The sequence below is a fragment of the Festucalex cinctus genome, chromosome 2 (genome assembly GCF_051991245.1).
Source record: "Festucalex cinctus isolate MCC-2025b chromosome 2, RoL_Fcin_1.0, whole genome shotgun sequence".
Lineage (NCBI taxonomy): Eukaryota > Metazoa > Chordata > Actinopteri > Syngnathiformes > Syngnathidae > Festucalex > Festucalex cinctus.
Window position 1 is genome coordinate 9,930,921 of NC_135412.1, and position 27,457 is coordinate 9,958,377.

Below are 27,457 nucleotides of genomic sequence, written 5' to 3' on the forward strand. Positions count from 1 at the left end.
AATTTATCCTTTTATTTCCTTCATAAGCATTCAGCTATTAGTAGGGGTGTGAATTGCCTAGTACCTGACGATTCGATTCGTATCACGATTCACAGGTCACGATTCGATTCGATACCGATTAATCCCGATACGAATTTATAAGTCGATTGTTGCGATTTTTTTCATTCAAATTTAGAAAATACTAATCAGTAAGCTTGTAGAGTGTAAGATTTATATGAAAATGTATTATTTATTTATCTGAAATTTCAGTCTTATAGAGGTTGTAATCTGTTTCATGTTTGAACAGCATTAAAATAAAATATTAAGGCTTAATGTTCCGTTCATATAACATTCTTCCATGCTCAAGGTGTGAATCCTTAAAAAATAAATAAATAAATAAATAAATAAATAAATTAAAAAAAACGATTCTGCCGATTATTGAATCGATTCGAGAATCGCGCGATGTAGTATCACGATATATCGCCAAATCGATTTTTTTTTAACACCCCTAGCTATTAGCATTCAGTTTTCAGCATTCCCACGCAATTTCTCCAGAAATTGCACTTAGTCTAGTTTGTTCTTTTTAGTTTTGCACACAACTGGACTGTAAAACCATCTCAAAATAGCCACAGTAGCTTCCAAGTTTAAAATTCTCATTGTCGGAGTCATACCAAGTGTCAGTATGATTTTATGCTCTGCTGCTAAAGAAATTTCAAATTGGAAGCATGATTCTACTACGCTTTCCTCTTCTCTTGAAAGTGACACGAATGGAGTGCAAAGGACAGTTGACATTTGTGTCCCAGTTGTTACCTCCAGCTCTCTGAGGACTGGATGATCCTCGATGCCGGGGAAGAGCACCCTCATGGCGTAGGTTCTGTAGTCCAGATGCGGAATGCCAGCTCTGTCCAAGTCGCTGGTAAGCTCATTGATGTCGGTCTGCAGCTCGGCAAAGGCTTTTTGTTAAAGGAGAAGAAAAAAGGAAAGGGATGCCAGTTAGTGGGAATGCAGCAAAGAACGACACTCTAATCCCTGAGCACCAAATATGGGAATCGCTCTTATCTTTACGGTGTTCACTACCACTATGATGAAGCAGACAGTTAAAGCCCAAGGTAGTCTTCACTTCAGAGAAACTCAATATTTCACATTTGAGCCGAGGCAAAAAACAGAGTACCTCCCGCCTTCTCAACTACACCTCCCATTCTTGCCCATTTTTTTTCTTTTTTTTATCTTGGAGAGAGTAAATTGGGCCCCGGCAGTGTGTGGATCATCTCAGCATGAGGCTGCAGGTGAGTGTCGACTAATTGGCTCCATCCTGACTTCTTTCCCCAGTACGGTACCCCACCACGTCTCAGCCACACTGCCCTTGGGGAGTCCCCTTTATTCTCGCCCGTTCGAAGACTATCTGCCCCCCGTGATGTCCTCACCCCCATTCCAATTCCCTGCAGCTGGGGTGCCCATCTAAATCCAGGCTGCAGGCTACCACGCTGCAACTTTTAATGACGAAAAAATTAATTTTCTACCGTTTCTGAGTCTCAATGTGTCCATTCAAGAAGTTTTGTGAAATTTTACTACAATTTTGAAGGAAGGGAAGATTAAACTAACAGACTCAAGTTAACAGAGCCTAGAATAATCTACCTCACTTGGAATAACAGGATGATTTAATAGAGTTCATAGTCAAATATTTAGAATCAGATTATTTATCCCTAAAAGGGCAATTCCCCTGGTCATAACCCATCACGATGCGACGGGTCGCAATGACCAGGATAAAAGTCAAAACAGGAAGCCTGGAGGGTCGTCTTTCAGCACCCCGAATTTCTTAGGGGGGAAAAAAAACTTAAGGAAGGGGGAGGGAAACAAACAATGCTCAAGCTTTGCCCCTTTAAAGGGGGGTACAGTATGAACCTCGAAAATATTAACCCTACTAAACTTCAGGTGTCTCCAACATTCTTTCCTTGCTAAAAACTTTACATTTGAGTGTAGATTGCCCCAAAAAGGTTTACAATTTGAAGGTAATGCATGCTGTTTGAAGTCACATCCAAAATATCCACCCTGTATCACCCCACTTTTGCTTGCTAAGTGTGACGTGAGAGACATTTTTTGTGTATTTCAAAGACAATTGTCCCTTCTGTGTTGAAATGAAAATAGCATGCACACATTACTGTACTGTCACATTTATCATGGTGGTTTGATTCATTGTGCTAAACGCCATCACCCTTGCTGTGATGTCACCATTTTTCTAGATGACAACTATGGCATGTATTTCCCAGTGATGGAAACGCAAGAGTGGTCAAAATTTACAGATCCGAATCAGTGAGGCAAACTGAACTAGAGCACTTGATTGGATTCTATTGGATTTGGTATGGCAAGAAGTTTAACACTTATCTAAATGTAATGTATACATGTATGGATATTGATAAATATTCAAACTACAATGTATGTTTTGAAGATTTGAAGCTGTCCATGAGTCACAAAGGCACGCTGGCCGAGATTCAACTACTGTGTCACTGCATTATTTAAAACACACAGACCACAAGTGATTTGCTTTGTATAAAACGCACATAAATACAGTTACATAACAAATAGGACAGCTTCACAAATTCAAATTGTGAGCAAACGTCATGTGTCTGGCAAGCTGTCCAGCCCTGTTTATTACATTTTTCAAAGGAGAAATCCTGATTGTTCCTGTTTCCAAAATGTTTCAGTATCTTTAACACAAAAGAAATACAAAACGAAAAACACTACGTGAATTGAACTGAACTGCTTGGTGGAAAAACGGCTGCATAAGCCCAGACAATCAACGCGACTAACCTTCTTTACACTCCAGAGCGACTCGCGACTCCAGGTTGTCCATTTGCATCTGCAGGCGTTTGAGCGTGAGGTCGTTTTCACGAGACTTCCGCTTGTAGGCAATCAGGACGAGGATGACGATGATGAGGAGCAGGCCTCCGCCGGCGGCGATGCTGACGATGGCCGGAAGGGTCAGCAGACTGTCCGACATGATGTGTACGGCGCCGGGTGAGACGTGGAGGCCGCCTACTTGAACCTATGGAGAAAAAAAAAACCTGTCACTTTCACCTTTTAGAAAACAGCAATGTGAGTCTATCTATCTATCCACCCAAATACCCAATCCATTCATCTGTCCGTCCATCCATCCACGTAATTAACTGCTGACCTCATCTGGCCATCCATCTATCCATCCATCCATCCATCCATCCATCCATCCATGTACCCAATCCATTCATCTGTCCGTCCATCCATCAACGTAATTAACTGCTTGACCTCATCTGGTCATCCATCCATCCATCCATCCATCCATCCATCCATGTAATTAATTGCTGACCTCATCTGGCCATCCATCTATCCATCCATCTATCCATCCATCCATCCATCCATGTACCCAATCCATTCATCTGTCCGTCCATCCATCCACTGCTGACCTCATCTGGCCATCCATCCATCCATCATCCATCCATTCATGTAATTAACTGCTGACCTCATCTGGTCATCCATCCATCCATCCATCCATCCATCCATCCATGTAATTAATTGCTGACCTCATCTGGCCATCCATCTATCCATCCATCTATCCATCCATCCATCCATCCATCCATCCATGTACCCAATCCATTCATCTGTCCGTCCATCCATCCACTGCTGACCTCATCTGGTCATCCATCCATCCATGTAATTAACTGCTGACCTCATCTGGTCATCCATCCATCCATCCATCCATCCATCCATCCATCCATCCATGTAATTAATTGCTGACCTCATCTGGCCATCCATCTATCCATCCATCTATCCATCCATCCATCCATCCATCCATCCATGTACCCAATCCATTCATCTGTCCGTCCATCCATCCACTGCTGACCTCATCTGGTCATCCATCCATCCATCCATCCATCCATGTAATTAATTGCTGACCTCATCTGGCCATCCATCTATCCATCCATCTATCCATCCATCCATGTACCCAATCCATTCATCTGTCCGTCCATCCATCCACTGCTGACCTCATCTGGCCATCCATCCATCCATCATCCATCCATCCATGTAATTAACTGCTGACCTCATCTGGCCATCCATCCATCCATACATCCATGTAATTAACTTCTGACCTCATCCTGCCATCCATCCATCCATCCATCCGAGTACTTTAGTGCAGGTGTTATCAAATCTAACTTGAAATCAATCAAATTTTCATGGTATATATTATGATTATAAAACTATATTTTTCATCATCATTTATCTTCTGAGTGTCTACGAGAACAGGTTCTACTGGCACATATAATAGAAAAGTTCTGGCTGTGGAGTAAATTTTAACATCCATTTAAGTTGGCCAATGTGCTGAAAGATCAGTAGAGGACACTGACACTGAGTGAAAGTTCAGTATGAACACAAGGTCTGCCCTCTGCCTTTAAAATACTGTGAAAGCTGGACAAATATTGTATGCTTAAATGTTGTACAAACACACACAGCTGCATACAAAATGAAGGAAAACACTCAAATGCAAGCAAACAATTACAAATTCTTGCAGTGGATTACAGAACATTTTGGCGGCTCAGAGCGCACTCACACCACTCTCCCTTTAACCCCTTTCCCTCGGCTGAATGAGCAATGATGAGGGCATGAATAATGGAGTTTGAAATTATAATGAAGATAAAATCCCCTACGCGGGGACAGATGGGGAGAAAAAAAAAAAGAAGTTGGATGCTAAGTAGCTCTGGGTCCGCACTGACCATGACTTTGTATTGTCCAGTGAGGTTGGGCGGCTCACATAGCAGCTGGCTCTCGGACACGGTCACGGAGCAGGGGGTCTCGCCAATCAGCACCGTGTAGTTAAGCTTCACCCCTCCTGAGGCTGGAGGAAGCAGGTTTCTGCCCTGTGGGTGCACGAGGGGTTTGCAATTAAGATGTGCCACGGCAAAACACATGGCCGAGTGAAGATATGATTTCAAAAGCCTGTCAAAACACAAAATGGAGCCCCACATCTCCCGTCAATTAGATGCTTGCGTGAAACGGAGATTAAACAGGCTACAGTGGTGATGGTTGCTCTGAAGAGCAAACTCAAATTTGAATCCATGACATTTACTGGAGTAAATTAAGACACCACCATTACAAAGCTGTTGTAATTTCTGCATTTGCTGCATGTTCAAGTTTTTTTTTGTTTTTCCAGGCTTATACTACTTATATGCTCCACTTTGAGAGTATGGAAAGAGCCTTTTTTCCCCCTCCCCTCCTTCTCTAAGATCTCGGAGCACTTTTTAGCAAGTACCAACAGGGCTTTTCATCCTGTCTCCCTCTGTTAGTCATTGTTTTACATGTTTCTTGGATGGGTTGAGCCTGTTAAGTGAAATTTCGTTGCTCTGTATGGAGGATCAAAACAGCCAAAATTAAAAATAAATAAATGAAAAGTGAAAATAAAAATGAATTCAAAAATTAAACAAAAAAGTATAAATTAAATAAAAATAAATAAATAAATAAATGTAAAACTAAACATAAACTAAATAAATAAATAAATATATAAATAGAATTAAATGTCAACCAATAAGTAAAAAGGCTCTGCTCTCATATTTATTTATTTCATGCTGCAACAATGTCAGCATGAAATCCGTCATGAAAAGTTGTTCAAATGAGGGAGCGGTCCTAAGTGTGTAATTTTTTAATTATATTTTTATAACCATTTTTATTTACACTTTTATTCATTTATGTATTTATTTTTTATTTTGGCAGCTTTGGTCTTCCATCAGCTCTGTACTTGTTCATGTGCAACAACATACAGATATTTTAATCCATTCTGACCGCTCTCCTAACAACTTGCACACCCCTGGTGACAGACCTCAAGAATGTGCATACCTTGAGAATAATGGGAGAGCCCGGCTTTTGCTCGAGGACCCCGGTGGTGCTGAGGGGTTCAAAGTAAGGGTTCGGGTAATAGAGCAGGTTGGTGTTGTTGTAAACAAGCAGCGCCTGCACGTTGTTGAAGATGAAGCCAAATTCGTCCGCGTGTTTCACAGAGTCCAAGCCTGGATGGTAGTTCTCCGCCAGGGAGGGAGCGGAGCAGCTCATGCTGGTTGCATTCAACCCCTTGCACACCTGGAGAGGATAACAGATGCAAATATGAGAATAAAATACTGTCAGGATTGTGGTAGAGGTTGTGGACCCAAATGCAGAAAGACGTCCGGGAAGACAGGTTTGCTCAGACAATGTTTAATAGACTAGACCAGGGGTGTCCAAACTTTTTCAATTGAGGGCCACATACAGAAAATCAGAAGGACGCAAGGGGCACATTATGTTATGAAAAGAAATTGTGTTTAGTCCTAAAAAAAAATTGTACAAATAATTTATTTGCGCTTTTGCATATTTAGAAAAAGGCTACAGTATATAAACCAATTTATTTGTAATATGGCAGTCGGGTTATTATAGTTTTTGAATTTTTCATTTTAGTTTTTATTTTGTTTTGAGTTTTGTTTTTTAAAATTTAGTTTTTCGGGTGTTTCTGTTAGTTTTTTGTTTTTATTATTAGTTTTAGTTCTTTAATAAATGCTTAGTTTTAGTTTAGTTAGTTTCAGTATTAGTTTTAGGTTTTTTTTTCTATGTATTACTTGTGCGCAATATTTTAAAAAAACACCAAGGGTGTGACGTCATTATTCCGGTTTATATCAATATAAATCTACTAAAAATCACATTTAAAATAATCCCCAAAGGCTCATGCATTAAATTAATTAGGACATTTTTGCTATAATTATAGTTTTATTTTAGTTTTGTAAACATAAAATGTAGTTTCAGTTAGTTTTCTTTTTTTTAAAAGCACCTTCATTTTTATTTAATTTCGTTAATAAAACTGTGTTTTTAATTTTAGTGTTTTCGTTAGTTTTAGTTAACTAAAATAACCTTTAATAGCACCTCTGCTTTTCGACACCTTCCCTTCTTACTTCGACCATCTCCAAACATTTTTGTTTTTATTTTATTTGAACTGAGGCAAATGCCATTTTTAGCATATGTCGCGGGCCACTAAAAAAGGGACGGCGGGCCGCAAATGGCCCCCGGGCCATAGTTTGGACACCCCTGGACTAGACAAACCGACAGGATTACCAGTATAAGTGGTGACAGCAAACGAAATGATCCAACAAGAACTGAACACAAACCAAGAACTAAATACAAGCAAAGCAACGGGACAATTAGCAACACCTGGACACAACACAGGTGGCTGAGGGAGCTGATTGGCAGACACGGGCTGACAAACAGGTGGACACAAAACCATAACGAGAAAGACATGAACCACAAGAAAACGAGACATAAAATGAAGCAAAACTAAATCCGACACTAAACAAATATGGAACATTACAAATACAGTAGGTGGTTTTAAGCACATAGCATGTTCTTATAACCATGCAACAACTGCAAACTTAACATACTGACTCTGTCTGAAACCATCAATACTGGGATAGGAACCAGCAACGCAAGCATATTGTAATGCAGTATTGTCAGAAAGTGAAACATTCCAATCTTAACAAAGTTGACCAATCGAGACAATGCTCTGCCCTTACACAAGCGCGTTGTACAAATAAAATCCTCTAAAATGGGCATCTCATTCAATAAACGCGAGTATTTTCTATAGTTTAGAAAACAATCCATGCCATTATTTCAACAAATACAAAAAAACAAACACATTATTGCAATGCAATCTGGTGCGTGCATTGTTCTGTGATAATCTTTTCAGGCTGAAATGAATTCAGGTCAGTTTTGACATTTGGAATCACCAAGGAAGACACAGAGAGACCGGCATATTTGGCATATAAAGACCTCATTCTTTCCACAGAAAAGAATCGACTGTCGATCATTAAATCCATCTCTATTGTTGAGTGAGCCTCCACGAGATGAAAAATAAACAGCAGCTGGTGCTTGAGTGAAAAACATCAGCCACAAAGCATGGAGGCGGCTGCTCCTCTGCCTTCTCAGCCAGAGACCGAGGCTGAGCTATGGCTCTTTTATTACTTCTCTCCAGTTTGCCCAGATGAGAGAGCTGTCTCCCATCTATCCTCGCTGGCTCAGCTCGAGAGGGGGGGAGGAAGGGAAGGGGAGGGGTTGAGGGTTTGGGAGGCGAGGATTGATTGCTGAGCAGAAACTCCGCTCACAGAGCTTTTTTATCTGCTTTCATTCCCGGGCTGTTCCCTCTCTCTGGGGAAGAAACTTAATTAGAGGCAAATATCACCAAAGCTGCTGAATGCAAGCAAATACCACGCCTCCTACCTGTTGTGTGAGTGTGCGTGTGTGAGTGCGTGTGTGAGAGAGTGTGCGTAGTGACATGGCCAGTCGATGCAGAGTTGTGTGTCGTCAACACCATGCGAGTTTTGTGTTCTGTGGAGCAATCATTCTCTTTGCATGTAGACTATCAAACGTGTTTAGACCTAGAAAATGAACTGAGACGAGAACCACAATTACATTATATAATGTCAGAGACATCATATTGCTGCATTATTGTTATCTTCCGCAGAAGCGACACAGAAAGGCCTCAGCCTCCCATTTTCTAACCCTATCATCGTAAATCCAACGTCCTTGAAATTGTGAGTGATTGCTGGGAAATGTCACAACGCAGAAACGGTGACAAAAACACATTGAGGGTCACAATGCTGGTTAATACATCACAGCATAGATATTACCTCCAGATACCTTGCTAATACGAGTCATATAATATGTATGCATGTCAGAACAGTCATACCGGATTCTTCATGCTATCTTCCAATAATGCCACGACCTTGAAAAAGTAACTGAGTTACTTTACTGATTATTTGCTTTGAAAAGTAATTTAGTTAGACTACAAGTTATTTTAATAGCAGCAGATACCAACAAGTTCGACAACCCTGCTTAAAATGACACCCGTTGACACAATGACACAATTGGAAGTGCGTTTTAAAATCAACCTTTTAGGCTGAACATAATTATTTTAATTTAAAACATAATCAGACTTATCAGGATTCCACTTAAAAGTTTGCAACTTGTTTTTAATAAAAACAAAAAAAAGGTCTTTCTAGACAATTTATATTTAATTAGAAATATAATGACAAAAAAAAAAAAATCGACATTTATAATGTACATTGTTGCTGCTGCAGTTATACAATCTGGTGTGATTGTGAATGTATTGTGATCCATTTTTTTTTTGTGACAGTTTTATTGAAGCTATGTCGATAACACTGTAGACTGAACAGTGCATGTGAAACAAACTTTAATGTTATTGTCATTTTTAGCTGACACAGACTCATCATAATGATTGTAGTTGCATCTTGGAAACGCAAATTTCTCACCTTCCCTCCCTGCGCTGAAAACAATGTCGCTCCCTCAGATGTGAATGTTAATTTGAATACTTGCACAATGCATTTATTTCGCTGTTCAATACCAGAGTTGTACTCTTTTATGAGTTATATAATGGATAATTATTAATTTGATGATTTACTGAGCACTAGGGATGTAACAATAAGCGCAATATCGCGATATTAAAACTGCCACAATATTGTCGTCGTCATGTTCACGATATTAAATGCAACACATCTGTGGAAAAAAAGTCAGGTTGATTTCCATTTGTGCAGTTCTAGCGCACTCTAGTGGCTAGTTTATTAGTGCCATTTAATTTTCATTAGGGATGTTTTGGCCTTCTATGTTTAAAATCTGCTAATTGTCAGATGAAGGTGAACGTAATATGCCTGTGAAGCAAGTCAATATGTGGAGGAACTCAATGTGTGCGCGCATTAACAATATAACATAATAGTAACATAATAATAATAATAAAAAGTAGTAACATAACACTGATGTTATGTACAAAAGCACAATATTGTGCTTTTTTTTTTTTTTTTTTTAGTATGAGCTCATTTTTTTACATTATTGTGACATTTTTTAAATATTGCCAACCTCACCACAATATCGTGATAATATCGTATCACGACGTTTGGATATCGTTACATCCCTACTGAGTGCTATAGTGTTGAGAATCAGGTGTCCGCCCGTGTTTTATTATTCATGGATGTTAATTTAATACTCCCACAATACATTTCACTATGTATAATTGTTTGTTTAATGATTTCAATCAGTTGTCCTCCCGTGTTTTATTATTCATTAACCATTAGTTTTCAATAAAATATGTGCATGATAGAGACACCGTTGCTGAGAAGAAATTTTGGTTCACTACTGTCTATTGTAGGCGTCATCTGCAACTGCTTAAAATGGTATAAAATGCTGAAATGCTGCTGTTTCTTCTAGGTAGAAGTATATACATTGTACAACAAAGTGTAATTGTAGTCTGATGACCTGTTTGGAAAAAGTAATGCATCAATAATCGACATCACTGAGCATGATGACATTGCGTTTATGCACATGAGCTCACCTGTTCTTGCAGGCGCAAGTATTAACATTTTGGAAACGACAAGTGATTGGACTGAGGACTGATCAGGACCTCTCGAAACCACCTGCAAAATCCTCTATGGAAATAGTAGCCTGCAGTCGGCCTTTGACAAGCCCATGGCAGTTTTAAAAGTCCGCCACAGAGATGACTGTAACATTAAACTGTCAGATGTGACTACTGTCAGCATTTTACTCTCCATTCTCTTATCATGTCACATGCTGAAACCTGTCAGGACCAAAAACAGTTGCTATCATTTTTTTCCTTCTTTTTTTGGCTGTGGAAGTTGGAATCCAAAGTGACGAGCCAAGAAATAGTGATGAGTAAATGGGCCACTGAAGGATTTGATAAGCAAATGTGCTGTTTGGCTGCAGGCTGGGACTATCAATGGCTGTCAATCACCCTACTGACAAAACACTGCATGGTAACTGCCTTAGAATATTAGCATAGGATGTTCTTTTTTTACTCCGTGCAACAAAACACGAGCGGATGCACTCATGACACGGCACTGCAGAGCTACCGGATTACAACATTGTAGTTTGTCAAAAGGGCCTGGCTCCTTATCTGCAGCTCTATCTGTGTCTTGCCAAATACTGACTGACTGCACAACACATTCCTTCAGGCCATGCAGAGAGGGAAGCTTCACATTTTTGCGTGTTGATAAAGTGGAATGAGGTCAACTGTTCGAGAAAATAATTGGAATCGTGGCTTCATCGGTCTGCGCACTCAAAGTGAAGCAGCCGGCAACATTCCCGAGTGCCTCTGGCTGCATATATTATAGATCTAGCGTAGTGTCTTCGTACTGCCCAACAATCCGAAAGGTCTCTGGCCGGGGTAGCGGTGAGAAAGGACTGAAGGATACGATATGGCCTTGTAGAGATGCGTGTAGGATGGAGGTCAAAGAGTCAAGGGTCATCCGGAGGCTAGCATTCAAGAGATGGCTGGCCCTGTGCTGTGTTACTCCTACACTGTTTTCCTGCCAACCAATTGCGAAAACTGGCAGAAAATCCAAACCTCCCATCCACACGAGCCTGCGTGTGGTACACAAGCCAACAAGCCTCTGCCATGTTCACCAGGCTAGAGGTTAGTGAGTCAACTTTGTCAGCGCGATTTAAAAGAAGTTGACATTAGCCAGTATCATTATAAATTGGAGCCATCTCAGAATTCAACCCAAGTGGATGCCGTGGATTTATACAAAGTACAATTCCGTTCAGAAATCCCATGCAAATGTTGAGATACAATCGCTAGGCTGCTATGTCAGAGAAATACGAAAAATTAAATAGTTGCAGCATCCCGGCGGGCATCTTCCACAATCAGGCTCCAGTATTAAGATCAGCTTGAATGAAACTATGAAGTAACAAACAAATACAACTTTAAGGATGCTGACTAAATGACTTTAATTACAAGTCATCCCTCTGGCTTGTTGGTCACATGGGTGTTCCAGTAGTGTCACACTTATTTTATGCAAAGCCGGCAGTGCAAGTGGAGCAGCCGAAGCTTTACTTACCCTAGGAGACACATAGTGAACCCTAGATTAATCTAGTCAAAAGAATTTATTTTTAAAGCCACAATTTATTTATTTTTTAATAGACTATGCATTACTCCAAAATGCAAACTTGCACTGAAGAAAGAGAAGCAAGTGTGTTGTTATAAACTGACAAGTAGGCTGTCAAATAACTGCATTAGCAATAGGAGTGTGATGATATATCGATATCGCAATAAATCATGATACTTTGTCTCCCGATAGATTATCAATATGCCTACGCCAACTATCGATATTTGCAGTTAATATACAGCCATATAACAGCTCCATTGTTCATTACTTATTGAGGAATTACTTGGCGGGCCACTAGGGGGAGCACTTCATAAGAGTGGCGGGGAAATGGACGGAAGTCTTCAGGCGAAGAAGACTCACGAGCTTACTTGTACTTATGTCCAGCAAGTGACTCAGTTTTGCATATGTTTCTATGAAACGTGTGTATTAGAGCTTCAATTTTAAAAAGTTTTAAACCATCCATCCATCCATCCATCCATCCATCCTCTTGACCACTTATTCCTCACAAGGGTCACGGGGGGTGCTGGAGCCTATCTCAGCTGGCTTTGGGCAGTAGGCGGGGGACACCCTGGACTGGTTGCCAGCCAATCGCAGGGCACACAGAGACGAACAACCATCCACGCACACAAGCACACCTAGGAATTCGGAGCGTCCAATTAACCTGCCATGCATGTCTTTGGAATGTGGGAGGAGACCGGAGTACCCGGAGAAGACCCACGCAGGCACTGGGAGAAAGTTTTAAAACACTTTTTTTTTTTTTATTATTTATTTTTTGAAGCACACAATTTCTGAAGAATGTTAATATTGATTTAATTAGATGTAATATTTTAATTATTTAATATTTAATACATCATTTTATTGATTTATTTACTTTTGCAATGCTAAACAAACAATGGTGTCACAGTTTATAAAATAAAACAATTGACTATGACTAACTGACATGTTGCATAGCAATAGTGTTTAAGAAAGACACACATTTGTTCACAGAAAGTTGTCTCTGTTAAGAAGACAATTGTATTTGTTTTTTTTTAAAAAAATACACTAAAGTACTCACTGTGAACAAGACACCATAATATTGTGTTTCAGTGATGACAGACATCAGTTTTTATCTTGGGTAGTTTTATCGTAGATTATCGTGGATTTATTACCTGACCAATATATCGATAATCCCGTTATCGTCATATCGTGAGATAATCGTTATCGTGAGCCGAGTATCACATATCGTATCGTGAGGTACCCAGAGGTTCCCACCCCTATCTAGCAGTTACTAAAAAGTTTACATGTTAAATAAAGCACACCCAACCTGTAGCATACAACATAAATGTCCATCAGTATGTCTAAGTAGCACTGTAGTCCGACACTTAACTCATTCACTGCCATTGACGGAAAAAGACGTCAAATGATGCATTTTTTTTGCTGGTCTGGCAATGAATGTGTTAAGAGGCTGCCGTGATTCAATGAACCACTCATTGATGGTACTGAGATGTATGGCAGTGCATTCAGTGCACAACAGAACATCAATAAGAACATATCATGTGCATGTATTGAGTATCCATTATGGTTGATGGACAATGCTTTCTCTTTAGGACCTGGGTGTCTCTGATAATCACTGATAGGATACAATAACAAGCTGCGCTGTAACCGCTGATCAACCGAGGTACCTTAATGTGGCAAATGTGGTATTAACTTGAATTTAAATGATGACAAATGATAAAAAGCTCTCGCAAAGCCATTTTCACCCCGTATGCTGATGTCTTTGTGCATGAATGCAGGTGACACCACCAGGGAGAGGGAAGCAAGGTGGTAATTTTGCGGTAGACAGGTGATTATTTGAGGCCAGCTGACAGACAGATGCTCGTTTTACAAAAGGGAGGAGGTGGCCGTCCTTTGGCAGCAACAGGAGAAGAGACGGGAGGCGTATGAAAGATGTGTAGTGGTAACCTTTAATAGAAATTCATTCTCCACGTGTGCGATAAAGACAGTGGAGCTTGCAGCTTTTGCGAGCTGGTTGAGATGAACAAATCTCTTTCAGGGCAGAGCATAACAGCAGACATCAAGACGAGTCAATCACATTTTAACAGGCCATGCAGGAAGTGTTTATGCGCCATTACGAATATAAAACAGCACACTTGTAATGTACACAGCCGACATATCTCACAAAGGTCTTTAAGGGAAACTGTGTCCTCATACAGGCAAACATTGTCGGAATAAAGACTCAAGGCTGAGTTGTGATCTTCAGCAATAAACGAGCAATACACTTGAGGCTAATTTTAGACCGCAGTCAGCAGGACGAAGCAGGACTACAGATGGGGGAAGGATTTTTATCCTTTTCCTTTTATGAGATGCTTTAAATATGTATATCAAGACATTCATTGTCTTTAAAAAGTTTACATTTACTACTATTTCACTAAATACATGTCATCTGTTGAATCAATTCTTCTTAATTAATTCAACTCAATTTTACTACCATCCATCCATCCATCCATCCATCCATCCATCCACTAATAAATTCCAAAGTACATGAAATAAAATGTGCATGCTGCTGCTACTGATGAGGATTAATCAATTGTTCTATGTGTAAATGGACACCACCACTCTTCTGTTATTACTCTTCTTCTTTTCTTATTTTACCCCAGTTGTGTAACCTCCTTCTCTTCGTCCAGAGAGCACTAAGACCAAATCCCATCCTCTTAATTAAAAAAAAAAGCCCGCAGGACGGAGGCTCAAACGCAATTTGTAGCGATTTCCCAACGCTGGGATTTTGATTATATGGGGTGTCTTAATGCTGACCAGCGACTTCCTGCAGTGCTTAATCTTCCATTGAAACCCATTAGAGGTCCCCTTGACCCCAATCATGCACACCTCCAACACCGCCCCCCAACCGCATTTCAGACTGTAATATCCGAGAGTCTGTAAACAGTTGGGTCGTGTGCTCACTGCTAAATGCATTATCTTGGAAGTAACAGAGAGCTAAATGGATTGTGTTTTGGAATATCGCTGGCATCGGGCCAAAGTTACAATTTGGCAAATTTCATATTAAAAAAAAAATGTATTCTTTTGGTCAGTCCACACGTGTGTCATTTTTACAAATTATTGATCAGTCTAACGTGTTGAAAATGGCTTGTTCCCCTTGATGATGCAATGTTAACTCATTTGCTCCCAATAACCTGTAAATATGTTTTTTTTATGTTTTAGGTGTCCCAATGACGTATTTATACGTTTTTGTTGTTGTTGTTGTTTTTTTTTAATGCTAGAGCATACAGAAGGCTTTGATGCAGCCTCTCAGCTGCAAAGAACAGTTGCAGAAATGGTAGTTATTACACAAACGGCCATCATGGGGCAGCAGAGCAAAGGAGATCAACCAGGGCCATCTAGAAAAAAAAGCTAAATTACTTACAATTTTAAATAATTTGAGAAAACTGATGAAACTTAGCTGTCTTCTAATACTAATTACTGCAAAATGGAAACAGACAGAAACATACTTTTTTTCCTGATGAAAGAAGATACTTTAATCTTTCTTTTGGTACTTTCCATGCTTTTATAGCAATTGAAAACAATATTCTGTGGGCCTTGCAAAATCAGTCAACATTCAGTAAAACAGCCGTGAGCGAACGGGATTGCTTCTGTGAAAATGGCTGGGAGTGAATGAGTTAATGGTTAAAATAAAGAGACAATTCTGGAGGTACAAGGTGTTGGCCGATGGCAGCGATATACAGTATGTTTGATGAATCCAAAATAAATAGTAAGTTAACCAGGTAATGACGACACTTACATTGACTGACTCTTTGCCGGCATACTTGATTCGGATCCTCGGCTCCTGAACCACATCCAGATTCGTGCCGGTCACCATTAAGGGGGTGTGGCCACTAAGGACAAGCAGAGGTGGACACGTATACACTATTTAATCTACAATTTTTTTCCATTTCTCCATCCAGAAGTGAAATAATCAAACTCTACTGATTTCGTACACTTCTCTAGCTGTTGGTGTGAGCAGTCAGTGAGCAATTTACTTTTCCTCTTGTTGGAAAAGTTGTCACTTTGGGGATTTTTATGTTTGGTGTATCTACATTTGGTGAAATAAATACTTTTGACTCACTACCGAAGAAGCTAGCTAGCTCGCTAGCTAATTAGCATGGCAAACAACAGTTTATTTTTGCTCTGATGTTACTTCACAAAGCGGAGAAGATCAGATAAGTAGGTAACCATTTTCTGAAAAATACTACGGTAAAAACTGTTATTGTTTTATTCCATTTTGGTTTTATTTCGAAAATTTTAGTTGTTGACTTTCTTTTGATGTGTACTTACGTACCTACAGAGCACATTTAATACAAAATGCATTTTAGAGCTGTAATTCCTATAACGTGATAACGTGAAATCCACAATATTTTTGTTCACATGGCATTCATATTGTCAGAATCTGATACCGGCCTATGCCTAGTCAGAGCTTATCAAATATGAGTAATATTTGTCATGCAGGGTGAGGAGCTGTAATATAAAGCAAGTTCAATATGGATCTGATCCAGATTAGGCAATTAACAACATGAAAACCCCATTTATTTGTTGAGACACGTTTACCGGCATATCAGTAAAAGATCTAATCAGATCAGGTTAAAATTTGTTTGAATTGTTAATAAATGTCTTGTTATATTGCTATATTATAGTGCTCCTGTTTTTTAATTATGTTTGAAAAACTTCCATTGAAATGTAGCTTGCATGCCTTTTTGTAAGATTTTCTACGAAATCCAGTCGAGAACACGCTTTCATTCCTCTCCTCTTAATTAGTAGTGCATCTCAGGATTGCATTCAATGAGAGACTGTCTACGGACTGTGTGCTGCGCCAGCTCCATCACATCCAAACTAATTGAAAGAGAAGTAATTGAAAGTGCAGTATTGACTCACGCTTGCTAACGACCGGTTGCTTGGCGGCAAAGCTTCACAGGATTGAGTTGATGAGAATGTGAATGAATGTATTGGCATGTATGTGGCGCAACCCACAGGTCAGGTATGTTTTTTTTGTTTTTGTTTTTTTTTAATACCTGGCAATGCTCCAGTCAGGTTCAATGCGCATCACGGTGGGGTCCTCGATGTACTCGAAGGTGAGACTCTCCCTGATTTGGGAGCGGTCCACGCTCACGCTGATCTGGACCAGGCTGATGCCGGACAGGGAGGGTGCGGAGCAGCACACAATCTCCGTCATAGTTCGACTACAAGTGGAAAAGAACAAAGACAATTAATGTAAAACATGCTGTACAGAAAGCATTGGTATTTGGGCCACATCCATTATATAAAATAAAAAACAAATTGTTCAGATTTAAGCAATTGTGTATAAGCAGTACTATCACATAATGGTGGAGACACACAGCAGACACAGCGGAAAATCTAAAAGACACATTGGACTGAAAGCATCACCAATGGGGACAAAAATGCCATTGACTAGTAATCGGTTGAAATAAATAAATCAGTCTTGTGGATTGTTACAGATGTCGGCATGAATTTGTGATATCAGTGAGCTGAATTTGAGGTGTTGCAGAAGGGTTTGTTTGGTGTCATGCTGAGTTCAAATATCAATCAGTAAATTGTGTGGATCGTTTCGAGATTTATCTGGCTTGCCTTTCTCCCATGATTTTCAATCCAGCATTCCTTTAAAAATTGTAAAATGTTACTTAAAACATCGCCCCTACACTTTCTTTGTACAGTGACGGTGATAGTTGGACTCAGGAACAAATTACGGTATTTCCTTTTGCATTAAATGGGGAAATACTTCTAAATCAGAGGCTAACCAGCATCATGGCTTGTGTTGTAGAATGTAGATAAGAATATTGCCAAAGGTTTATTTTCTACTACTTGACCATTTTCTACAAATGTGAGACCAGATTCGTTCACAGTTTGGTTTTGACCTTAGCAAGTAACATTAAAATTGGTCATATGTATCTTATATATGAAACTACTAAGTTGTAAAATGATAGAATATTATAAATAAACCCATAGCATTTAGTACTTGGCCTCATGGCCTTACCCATAAAAGACAATGACCTCATTCCAAGAATCCATCATATACAAAATGACCACATGGATGACCGTATCATATCTACTTTTATCGACATGTCTCCTCATTCCATGATTGCACTTCCTATCTAGTCCAAGCTCATTAACGGCATCTTCCTCCCTTGGCAGGTAGGAAAAACAGTAATTAGACCTCATTAAAAGCCAACTTGGTCTTCCACCTTACTGTATGGCAGTCAGACTACAGCACAAGGGCTTAAAATAGCTGCCCGAAAGATGGATAAGTAGGTGGAGTGCATGTGGGAGAATCCAGCAGTGGGAAGAAGGAATGAGAGGAAAAGGTTTGCGTAAAAACATGCCCACAGGTGCATAGCATAATGTTTTCACAATGCAAGTTATTATTATCCAACTGATGCAGTACTGTAGGCCATTAAGGGCTTACTAAAATTTGCACAGGAAAGGGAAACCGAGGAAAGTAGCAAATATTGACTTTCAGTTACAAGAAAAGAAAGAGGGCACATGAACTTGTAAAATATAGCTTTCATTTTTAAATTCAGGTATTGCATTTAGCATGATCATTACATGTTAGAGTTCAGCGTGGCAAATAAGCTGACATCATGCACGATGGTGGTCAAACTCTAAAGTGTTGTGTGACCTTTCCAAGAAAGAAAACTTCCGTAACAGTGGCACTCACCTGAAGAACTCACACGTCTGGTTTCCAAACTGAACGCTGACGCTGCTGCCAGCACCGAGGTTTTCTCCGATCACTGTGACTTTGGTGCCTCCGGACTCTGGACCTCTGCTGGGTGACACGCCTGTGATTGTGGGCGTCTAGAGAACACAAAATCTCAAGATTAGTCCGTCAGTCAGGAAAATTGGTGAACGATGGCTGGCTGGCAGTATTCTATAGTGTTAAAAGTGTACCACAAAGGAGTAGAGTTGATTAGATCGAGCTCTGAGTTCAGGTCTGCACTCTCCGACACAAAGCTGGACTGGACCAGGTTGACTGTCTACAGGGGCAGCATCCATCTCGCACACAATTCTGCAATAAATGAAACACACAATATCAAATATTAATGATAAAACATTTCCAATACAGTAGGGATGGGAAATGAAGCTTCATGAACCATACTTCATTAACCATATTTGTTCACCTCTAGATGGTACTCTTCGTTTAAAGATGTCGTGGAAATGTATAAAATTTCATCTATAGCACCATCTCATGCCTACTGTTTCTTTCATATTAAGTTTAACTCTGTGATTTTCTCCATATACTTAAAAGTAAAAGTAGTAAATGTCACCAGATTGGGATGTTGTAATGTAATCTAATGAAGGTTGTGTTACAGGATTCAAAATTACTTCCGCTCAAGAGAATAATATTTGTTTCTTTGAGTACAACCTTATTTATTTATTATAATGGGGAGGTACTTTTTCCTTGATTGAATTTCTTCGTTCTGCTCATTAAGGTAGTGGGTGAGCTCGAACCTATTTCTGGACTGGGCGCAAGTCAATCACCATTATTTTTTTTTTTTTTGTCAATTCTCATCAGTTCAGGTTGTTGTGTTGATGTAAGAGTTTATGACTGGATCCTGATGTTTGACGTTTATGCAGACATTCAATTCACAGCTGACAAATTTCACCTCACTTCTCGTTAGGGATTAGTGTAATGATTTTACCGCTGTAGAAGATTCATTTAGTGATTGGCTATAGGTTTCTCTCTCTCTCTCTCTCTCTCTCTCTCTCTCTGTCTCTCTCTCTCTAGCTAGCTAGCTAGCTGTCTAGCTAGCTGTCTAGCTAGCTAGCTGTCTCGCTATCTCGATAGATAGATAGATAGATAGATAGATAGATAGATAGATAGATAGATAGATAGATAGATAGATAGATAGATAGATAGATAGATAAGATAGATAGAGAAGATAGATAGTTAGATAGATAGATAGATAGATAGATAGATAGATAGATAGATAGATAGATAGAGAGATAGATAGATAGATAAGATAGATAGATAAGATAGATAGATAAGATAGATAGATAAGATAGATAGATAGTTAGATAGATAGATAGGTAGATAGATAGATAGATAGATAGATAGATAGATAGATAGATAGATAGATAGATAGATAGATAGATAGATAGATAGATAGATAGATAGATAGATAGATAGATAGATAGATAGATAGATAGATAGATAGATAATCCAGTTAAAACCCTTCTGACATATAAAAAAGTGCAGATGATATTTGTAGGGAAAGTGCATGAGCCATAGTTGATAAGTAAAGGTCAAATTGGGCAGACTTGAACATGATCTGGGCACAGTGTAAGCCAATTAAATAGGTAAATACAGGCAACTGCTACCGTATATAGTCGTTGCTAAATAGATGACCGGCAGAGAGAAAGAGCGAGATGGTGTGTCAGTATGCTGCAGATACTGTAAGGGAGCAGAGATGCCAGGGTTCAAATCAGTCTATGTAAAGTATTAATAGTCAACCTTTGTCATGATTTGTGCCTTAAATTGTCGACATCATCCACTGTTATGAATAAAATGAGTAAACAATGTTACAGGCGAAAGGACTTACTGTTCAGCGATGATGTAGCCGTCCTGCACAGGAGCACACCTTACTCCCGCCACCTCCACATTGCCCACCACGTCTGAGAAAGCCAGACCGAGGTTGGTGCCATGGATGGTCACCCGTGTGCCTCCTTCGGGGGGGCCAGCTACTGGGGTCACCTTTAAAAGGTAGAAGACAAAATTTGGGTCAAAACTTGTAATCCATAAGAAAATCATGATGTTAGTCTCAGTTAATCAGGGATGAAATGTCACGACAAGCAAGGCCTTCTCTGCTCACTCAAACAGTATCAGAAGCACTGACCTACATTTACAATCTCAATTGTAATATATTTGTCCATGGAATTGTATTCATTTATTCCCAACAACCTTCTCCTCATTTGGTCGTGTTTCTCTTCTCTCTTTTATTTTCTTGTGCACTGTTTTTTTAGTTTGTGGATGTTAGATTTTTTTTTTTTAATCCAAGATTGCAGACTGTGTGCTTTCATTAAAATCCTATCAGCCCAGGGCCTTCAGAATCAGTAGTGCTAGCAAATGTAACATCAACTGGAGTAGATATTAAAAAAAAAGAAAAAGAAAAAAGTTTAAACACCCCTTTTCAAATGCCAGGTTTTTGTGATGTAATAAAATGAGACCCAAGTAAAAACATTTTCCACCATTAATGTGACCCAGAAAGGGCACGACTCAATTGATTATTATTATTATTATTTTTTTTTTTTTTTTTTTACTACTACTACTACTACTACTACAACAACAACTTTAATTAATTAATTAATTAATTAATTAATTAATTAATTAATTAATTAATTAATTAATTAATTAATTCATTCATTTTGAAACTCTCAAAAAAAAAAATGTGAAAAACAATTCTTGAGGGAAAGTTTAACTTTTGGGCCATAATTCCAAAATGTATGTTTGGTGCAAACACAACACTGCTCATCATCAAACAAATACAATACGTAAAGTGAATCATGGTGGTGGCAGTAAAAGCCTAAAGGCTTTGGGGCAGCTTACTTTTCCTTGGAAGGAATTTGGGCCTTAGACAAAGTGTGGAGGGAATTATGAATACTGACAGAAATAGATGAAATTTCTTTGGAGTTAATCAGAGGCACTATAAATAGGGACAGGTGTCTTCTGACTCCTATATAGAATGAGTTTAAATGTGATTGGTTAATTCTACACACAAACACATCCCCAATTCTAAGAGGGTGTTTAACCACCCTATCTCATTCTTGAACATCTCTTCTCGAAAGATTAGACTTCTTTCTCAATTGAGTTGTACAGGTCACTGGTGGAAAATGATTTGAAATGATTTATCTTGGTCTCATTTTCAATCTCACAAAAAAGGCATTTAAACAAGGGAGCGTAGACTTTTTATGTGAGGATAAGCAGTAAAAAAAAGAAAAAAAAGATAAAAAAATATAAAAAATAAAAAATGTTTAAAAAACGATGTTTTTGTCATATTATTAAATAAATATTGATTCTGAAATGCTTCAGATGTAGAAAGCACTGAATCTGGTAAATCCTCACTGAAGGCGCAGGTACTAAATACGCGGCAGTTAATAGATACATGATTTACAACATGGGCAAGATAAAAAATACAAGGATAATTGGTGTTGTGGATATATAAAGTGAGAGCATGGCATCAAGAGAAATTCAAGGTAACTGATTACCACTCTGTAGACCTCCACCAAGGCCAAACACTCCTAATTTGGATCAACAGCAATCAATACATATACCATTCGTATATGAATTAAGAGTGTGATGGTTGCCTCTTCTGATATTCCCATGAATTTCCTGCTCAATGACTGTATGAATGGATGTCTGTCCTAATGTGCCCTGTTACTGACTGATGGCCAATCCAGGGTGAAATCCTACTTTTGCCCATGGGCAAATCATCTTGGGCAGGCTCTAGCTTTCTTTTGATCGCAAACAGTGTAAGCGGTATCCAAAATAGATTAAAGGATGGATGGGTGGAAGATGTCCCACAATGTCCCTTTGTTGCACTTTTGCCCATATCAGAACCAACATCTAATGTGTTATGTGGCTCATGGCCCACCTCTTTACAAAGTTTTATAGAAATCTGTTAAGTTCCCAAAAATATTTTTTTTTGCCAAAGAAACAGATGATAAATGGTGTATTTATCCATCTGGTGACTGTAGCTTTGTGTTGGTAAGTCTGTCTCAAAGGGCCCGATGACTGAGGTTGCGCATCACCATTGATGTATATTTAGAAAAGAAAAGAAAAAAAAAAGAAGAAAAAATTCCTCTAAAGGGACCGGACAGTCATTAGAATTTCTATGAAATCAACACAAGAGATAGCCTCAAGATGCCGACATATCAGAAACTATACAATTAGGGGCAAGTTTTTTATTTTTTATTTTTATTTTTATTTTTATTATCAAATAACGAGGAATAACAACCCAGTTGGAACAAAGCTCATTCACATGCTGAATATTTTTGAATATTAAAAAGAGAACCGCTCGTTCAAAATCACATTTTTGAGAAGAATAGTTTGAAAAATGACATCATGATTATTTCCAGTTCATTAAAAAAGAAAAAAATCAAAAACAGATCTGATTAAAAGTGGAAATTTAAAAAATAAATAAATAAAATAAAATTAAAAAACATCTGTAACTGCACCCCAATTACACATTTTAGTTCAGTGCGAATGTGAGATTTTTTTTTTTTTTTTTTGCGTCCTTTTCAAAAGTCAACGTGAAAAAGTTTTCCTAAACTCATCCTACATCAAATAGAAGAACGAGTAGCCGAGAGGCGTGCAGCAGAGTAGTGATACACTACACCTCACGTCCAAGGGGAGGGGTGAGTTGGGGCGGGGAGCCATCAGAGGGGATGGACTGCAGTGCCTGGCAGCGCTGTGGTCCCCCCCATTTGTGTCCCTGCCCCACCACTTTGTCCCTCCATTCCCTTTTTTAATGCACCACACATATACATATTCATTTTTTTGGGGGGGATACGGGTGTGTCGGAGTAGGGGAAATTTTTTCCTTCTGCTCCGACTCACCTGCTCCCAATTTTAATGCACCACACGCACACACTTGTATATACACTGGGTGGGGCCACATTCACGGTGTAAGGGTAGAGCTCGCCAGTCGGCGAGCTGGCGGACTCAGTAACAGGGTTAGGTGTCACTAGTACTCTGGCGTGACGACCGGGGCCTCTCCCCACCGGGCTCGGTGTTCTGGTGTTCCGCCTTCTCCCCTGGTGCTTCCTCCTCTGCTTCCCCCCTCCCGCCGCTGTGCAAATCTCGCGCGGCTGGAGGTGGGGTGGGCACATCTTCCCTCTCTGCGCTGCTGCCCGGTGCCGGTTTCCGGGGGGGGGGGTGGGGGGTTCTCGCGGGGGGCCGGGTTCGCGGGGGGGGTGGCGGCCGTCGGGGGGGGGGGGGGGGGGGGGGGCGGCTTGTTTGGGGGGGGGTGGAGGTATGGGTGGGTGGGGGGTTGGGTGCTGGGGGTCGGGGTGTGTTCGGGGGTTTGGGGGTCGGGGGTGGTGGGGCCTGGGTCGTGGTGGATGGCGGGTTTGGGTGGGGTGCGGGGGGGTCGTGGGGGGATGGGGGCTGGGGACCGGTGGGGCGCTGTGGGGGCCCGCTGGGCCTCGTTCTGCGGCCTTGGGCTCGGGGGTGTGGGCCGGGGCTGGGGCGGCCTGGGGATTCCGGGGGGGGGGGGGGGGGGGGGGGGGGGGTGCTCGCTTTGCTGGACCGCGGTTGACGGCTTCTTTCTTTGGTGGTGGTCCTTATGCATGCCAGATCCGTCGCACCAGCATCTACTGAAACTCAACAGAAGTACCCTCTCCCTCCCACAGCCCCTTGAATCAGTTGGTGCTGGTGTCTGTGGTTCTCACTTTGCTTTATCTATCCTTCCCTCCTTCCTCTCTTTAGTTTTTCCTCTGGTCACTTGAGATCTTAATTTATTAGAAGTATGAGGTTTCTGGGGTTGGCATAAGACTCTGGTTTTGTAACCACGCAGGAGGGGTCTTGTTGGTGCTGGACTTCACTTTGATGGATTGGATGTACTGGCTTCTATGGATCTCACTCTGCCTTATCGATCCTTCCCTCCTTCCTCTCTTTAGTTTTTCCTCTGGGCTCTTGAGATCTCGCTAAATTTGCTGGAATTTAGAGGCTTCCGGGGTTGGCGTAAGACTTTGATTTTGTAATCATGGGGAAGGCAGGAAGTGTTTGGTCGGTGCTGGATTTCACTTTGATTTACCTTTCTTTTCTCTTTATTTCTTTTTTTTTCTGACCTTTTCTCTGGTCTACTGACCATTTAAACCTCACGACTCTGGCAAGATTCTGAAGTACCTGGTTAAGGCGAAGGGTAATGGGATATTTATAAGGTTTTGGGTGAATGAATGAGTATAAATTTATACGTATTTGCACGCACGCACACGCACGCACGCGCACGCACGCAAACGCACGCAAACGCGCGCACGCAAACGCACGCACGCACGCAAACGCACGCACGCAAACGCACGCACACATACACAAAAAAAAAAAAAAAAAAAAAAAAAGAGCAATGAAAAGGAAAGAAAAAAAAAAACTGCCACAATATCGTCGTCGTCATGTTCACAATATTTAAAAGGAACACATCTGTTAAAAAGAAGTCGGATTGATTTCCATTTGTGCAGTTATAGCACCCTCTAGTGGCTATTTTATTTGTGCAATTTAATTTTCATTAGGGATGTTTTGGCCTTCTATGTTTAAAATCGATGCTAATTGTCAGATGAAGGGGAACCTAATTTGCTTGTGAAGCGATCAATGAGTGCTTGCATTAGCAAGTAAGAGCCTCACTGTCGTTATTAGAGATTATAGATGGTTTATATGCATTGCTGTTATGTACAAAAGCATAATATTGTGCTTTTTTTTTAGTATGAGATCTTTTTTTTTTTTTTTTTTTTTTTTTTTACATATTGTGATCTTTTTTAAATATCGCCAACACCCCCACAATATCGTGATAATTATCGTATCGTGACCTTCATATCGTGATAATATTGTATCGTGATGTTTGGATATCGTTACATCCCTAGTGGACACACAATTTAGCTAATCCATATTGATGTTCCCAATACAACTCACAGCCACTGCTACATTAAAAAAAAAAAAAAAAAAAAAAAAAAAAAAAAAAAAAAAAAAAAAAAAAGTCGTGATACTAGAGAAACAATTGATGTGCAACAATCTACCGTGCAAGCTGAGTGGAAGAAAATCAACAATCTGCTCTACCCACTTACAGGGCCGCAAAGCGCCACTTGAAAACCCTTCTACCTGTACTCACTGGGGGATTGCCACGTCCCTGTGGGACACCGGCATTGTCATCTAGATCCTGTGGACATTAATTGTTCTGGATGTAAAGTAAGTGTGTCACTGCACCACCTAAGGGGTCTGAGTATGTATAAATCTTTCAGCACTTTTCTGGCATTCAGAGTATGTCGGGTTGGGGGTGGGATGGGGGATATTGGACTGCTGGGGGGTGGCATAATAGCTAAATATACCCATATCAAGAAATGACAGCAATTTGAGTAGGCTTAAAAGATTGTTACATAAGCAATACGGGTTGCACATCCATCCATCCATTGGTGGCGGCGGATCTCGGGCTGCGTATCATAACTCGTTATTTTTATAGTCAAAAATTTGCTATGAAATTACCAAGTTGATCAATCGCGCATCAAGGAGAGTATTTTTTTTAAAACTGCATCATCTTGAAACAGTAAAGGGGCAATAGGTTGCACTACTTGAATGCATTCCAGCCCAACTTTTTTTTGCAGCCGGAATAGTTTGCTGTATGAATTGGATGGGTCTCAGTGTTTTACTGTTTATCTTAGTTTATTATCTATTCCGTTTATTATATCATACAATATTTAACAAGGATGTTAAAATGTAATTGCTAAGACAGTTGCTAGATAAAGATGTAATTGTGGAAAACATTGTCTTTAGTATTTTCATGGAATTTCTCTAATCAGTCCCAAGTGGCAATACAAACAAAACAATAAGCCAGTGGGAAAGAATAAAACCTGTTTTTTGTTTTGTTTTTGTTTTTTTAGGCCAACTAAGGAGCAGATAGTTTGTACAGTCAAACAATTGATATTTAGTGTTGCCATGACCTGTGTTTCTCTATGTAAACCAGCAACCTTTCTTCCAGCAGCTTTAATGTGACTTTTTCCAAGTCTTATCACACATACAAGCACACTCTGGTCACCCTTACCCCTCAATTCATATCCAGTACAGCCACACCACGCTTTATGTAATCCATTTAGGGAGTAGAACTGTTGACTGCCTGTATCGTCACAGTGTCAATATAAGGCAATTCCCAGCAAACAGCCAATCAGCTTGCACATAGTACGAACCAGCTCTCACTGTGAAGCTTTCTTCCTCTATCTCGCACCGGCTTAGGGGATCAGAACTCTGTCCACTTAACACCACCACTTCCTTCGATACTTGGCAGATTTCGCCAACTATCACAGCAGGACTTAAGCTTGATGTGATGCGCTAAACTGAGCAGCGAGGCATTCAATTTCGGGGAAAGAAACTTCCAGGAAAGTAATTAGGCCCATTTGAGAGGATAATCTGTTTGTTTGAGCAAAATAAAGGAAATGAAGAGGTACACAAATGGCAGCCAAAGTGCAATGGGATGTCCATCAGGGTGCTTCGGATGAACTAATGGCGGGGAAAGTGTTGCTGAGGCAGACGAGATGAAACTAAGGGGTGGATTCACTAAGAATGCGCTGCATCCGGTAATAGCGCGAAATATTGCACTGCACCCGCAGTCTGCACCAAGTTACCCACCTATTCACTAAGGATATAGCTCTAATCATATACCGGCGCAAACACGCCCACAAAACTGACAGATTGGAGCAAATTCTCACCTGATTTACCGTACATGGCAATGGATTTGCGCCAAGAACATGGTTGTAGTAGAGTAACAGTTGCGAGAAAGATGACATTATCAGAAA

The 27,457-nt window shown here is 40.1% G+C and overlaps 1 protein-coding gene across 6 annotated transcripts in view; it reads right to left on the minus strand.

The window, feature by feature from the left end:
• The window catches only part of plxna2 (plexin A2), a 374,923-nt gene that overhangs the window by 35,669 nt on the left and 311,797 nt on the right, over positions 1-27,457 (minus strand). For all 6 annotated transcript variants that reach the window (XM_077512747.1, XM_077512745.1, XM_077512746.1 and 3 more), the window contains 9 exons: positions 20,510-20,661; positions 18,858-18,975; positions 18,628-18,764; positions 16,967-17,134; positions 15,703-15,796; positions 5,839-6,078; positions 4,722-4,865; positions 2,788-3,022; positions 790-932 (listed from right to left, as the gene is read on the minus strand). In XM_077512747.1, the coding sequence (XP_077368873.1) occupies positions 790-932; positions 2,788-3,022; positions 4,722-4,865; positions 5,839-6,078; positions 15,703-15,796; positions 16,967-17,134; positions 18,628-18,764; positions 18,858-18,975; positions 20,510-20,661 (1,431 nt within the window). The remainder of the gene's footprint in view (positions 1-789; positions 933-2,787; positions 3,023-4,721; positions 4,866-5,838; positions 6,079-15,702; positions 15,797-16,966; positions 17,135-18,627; positions 18,765-18,857; positions 18,976-20,509; positions 20,662-27,457) is intronic.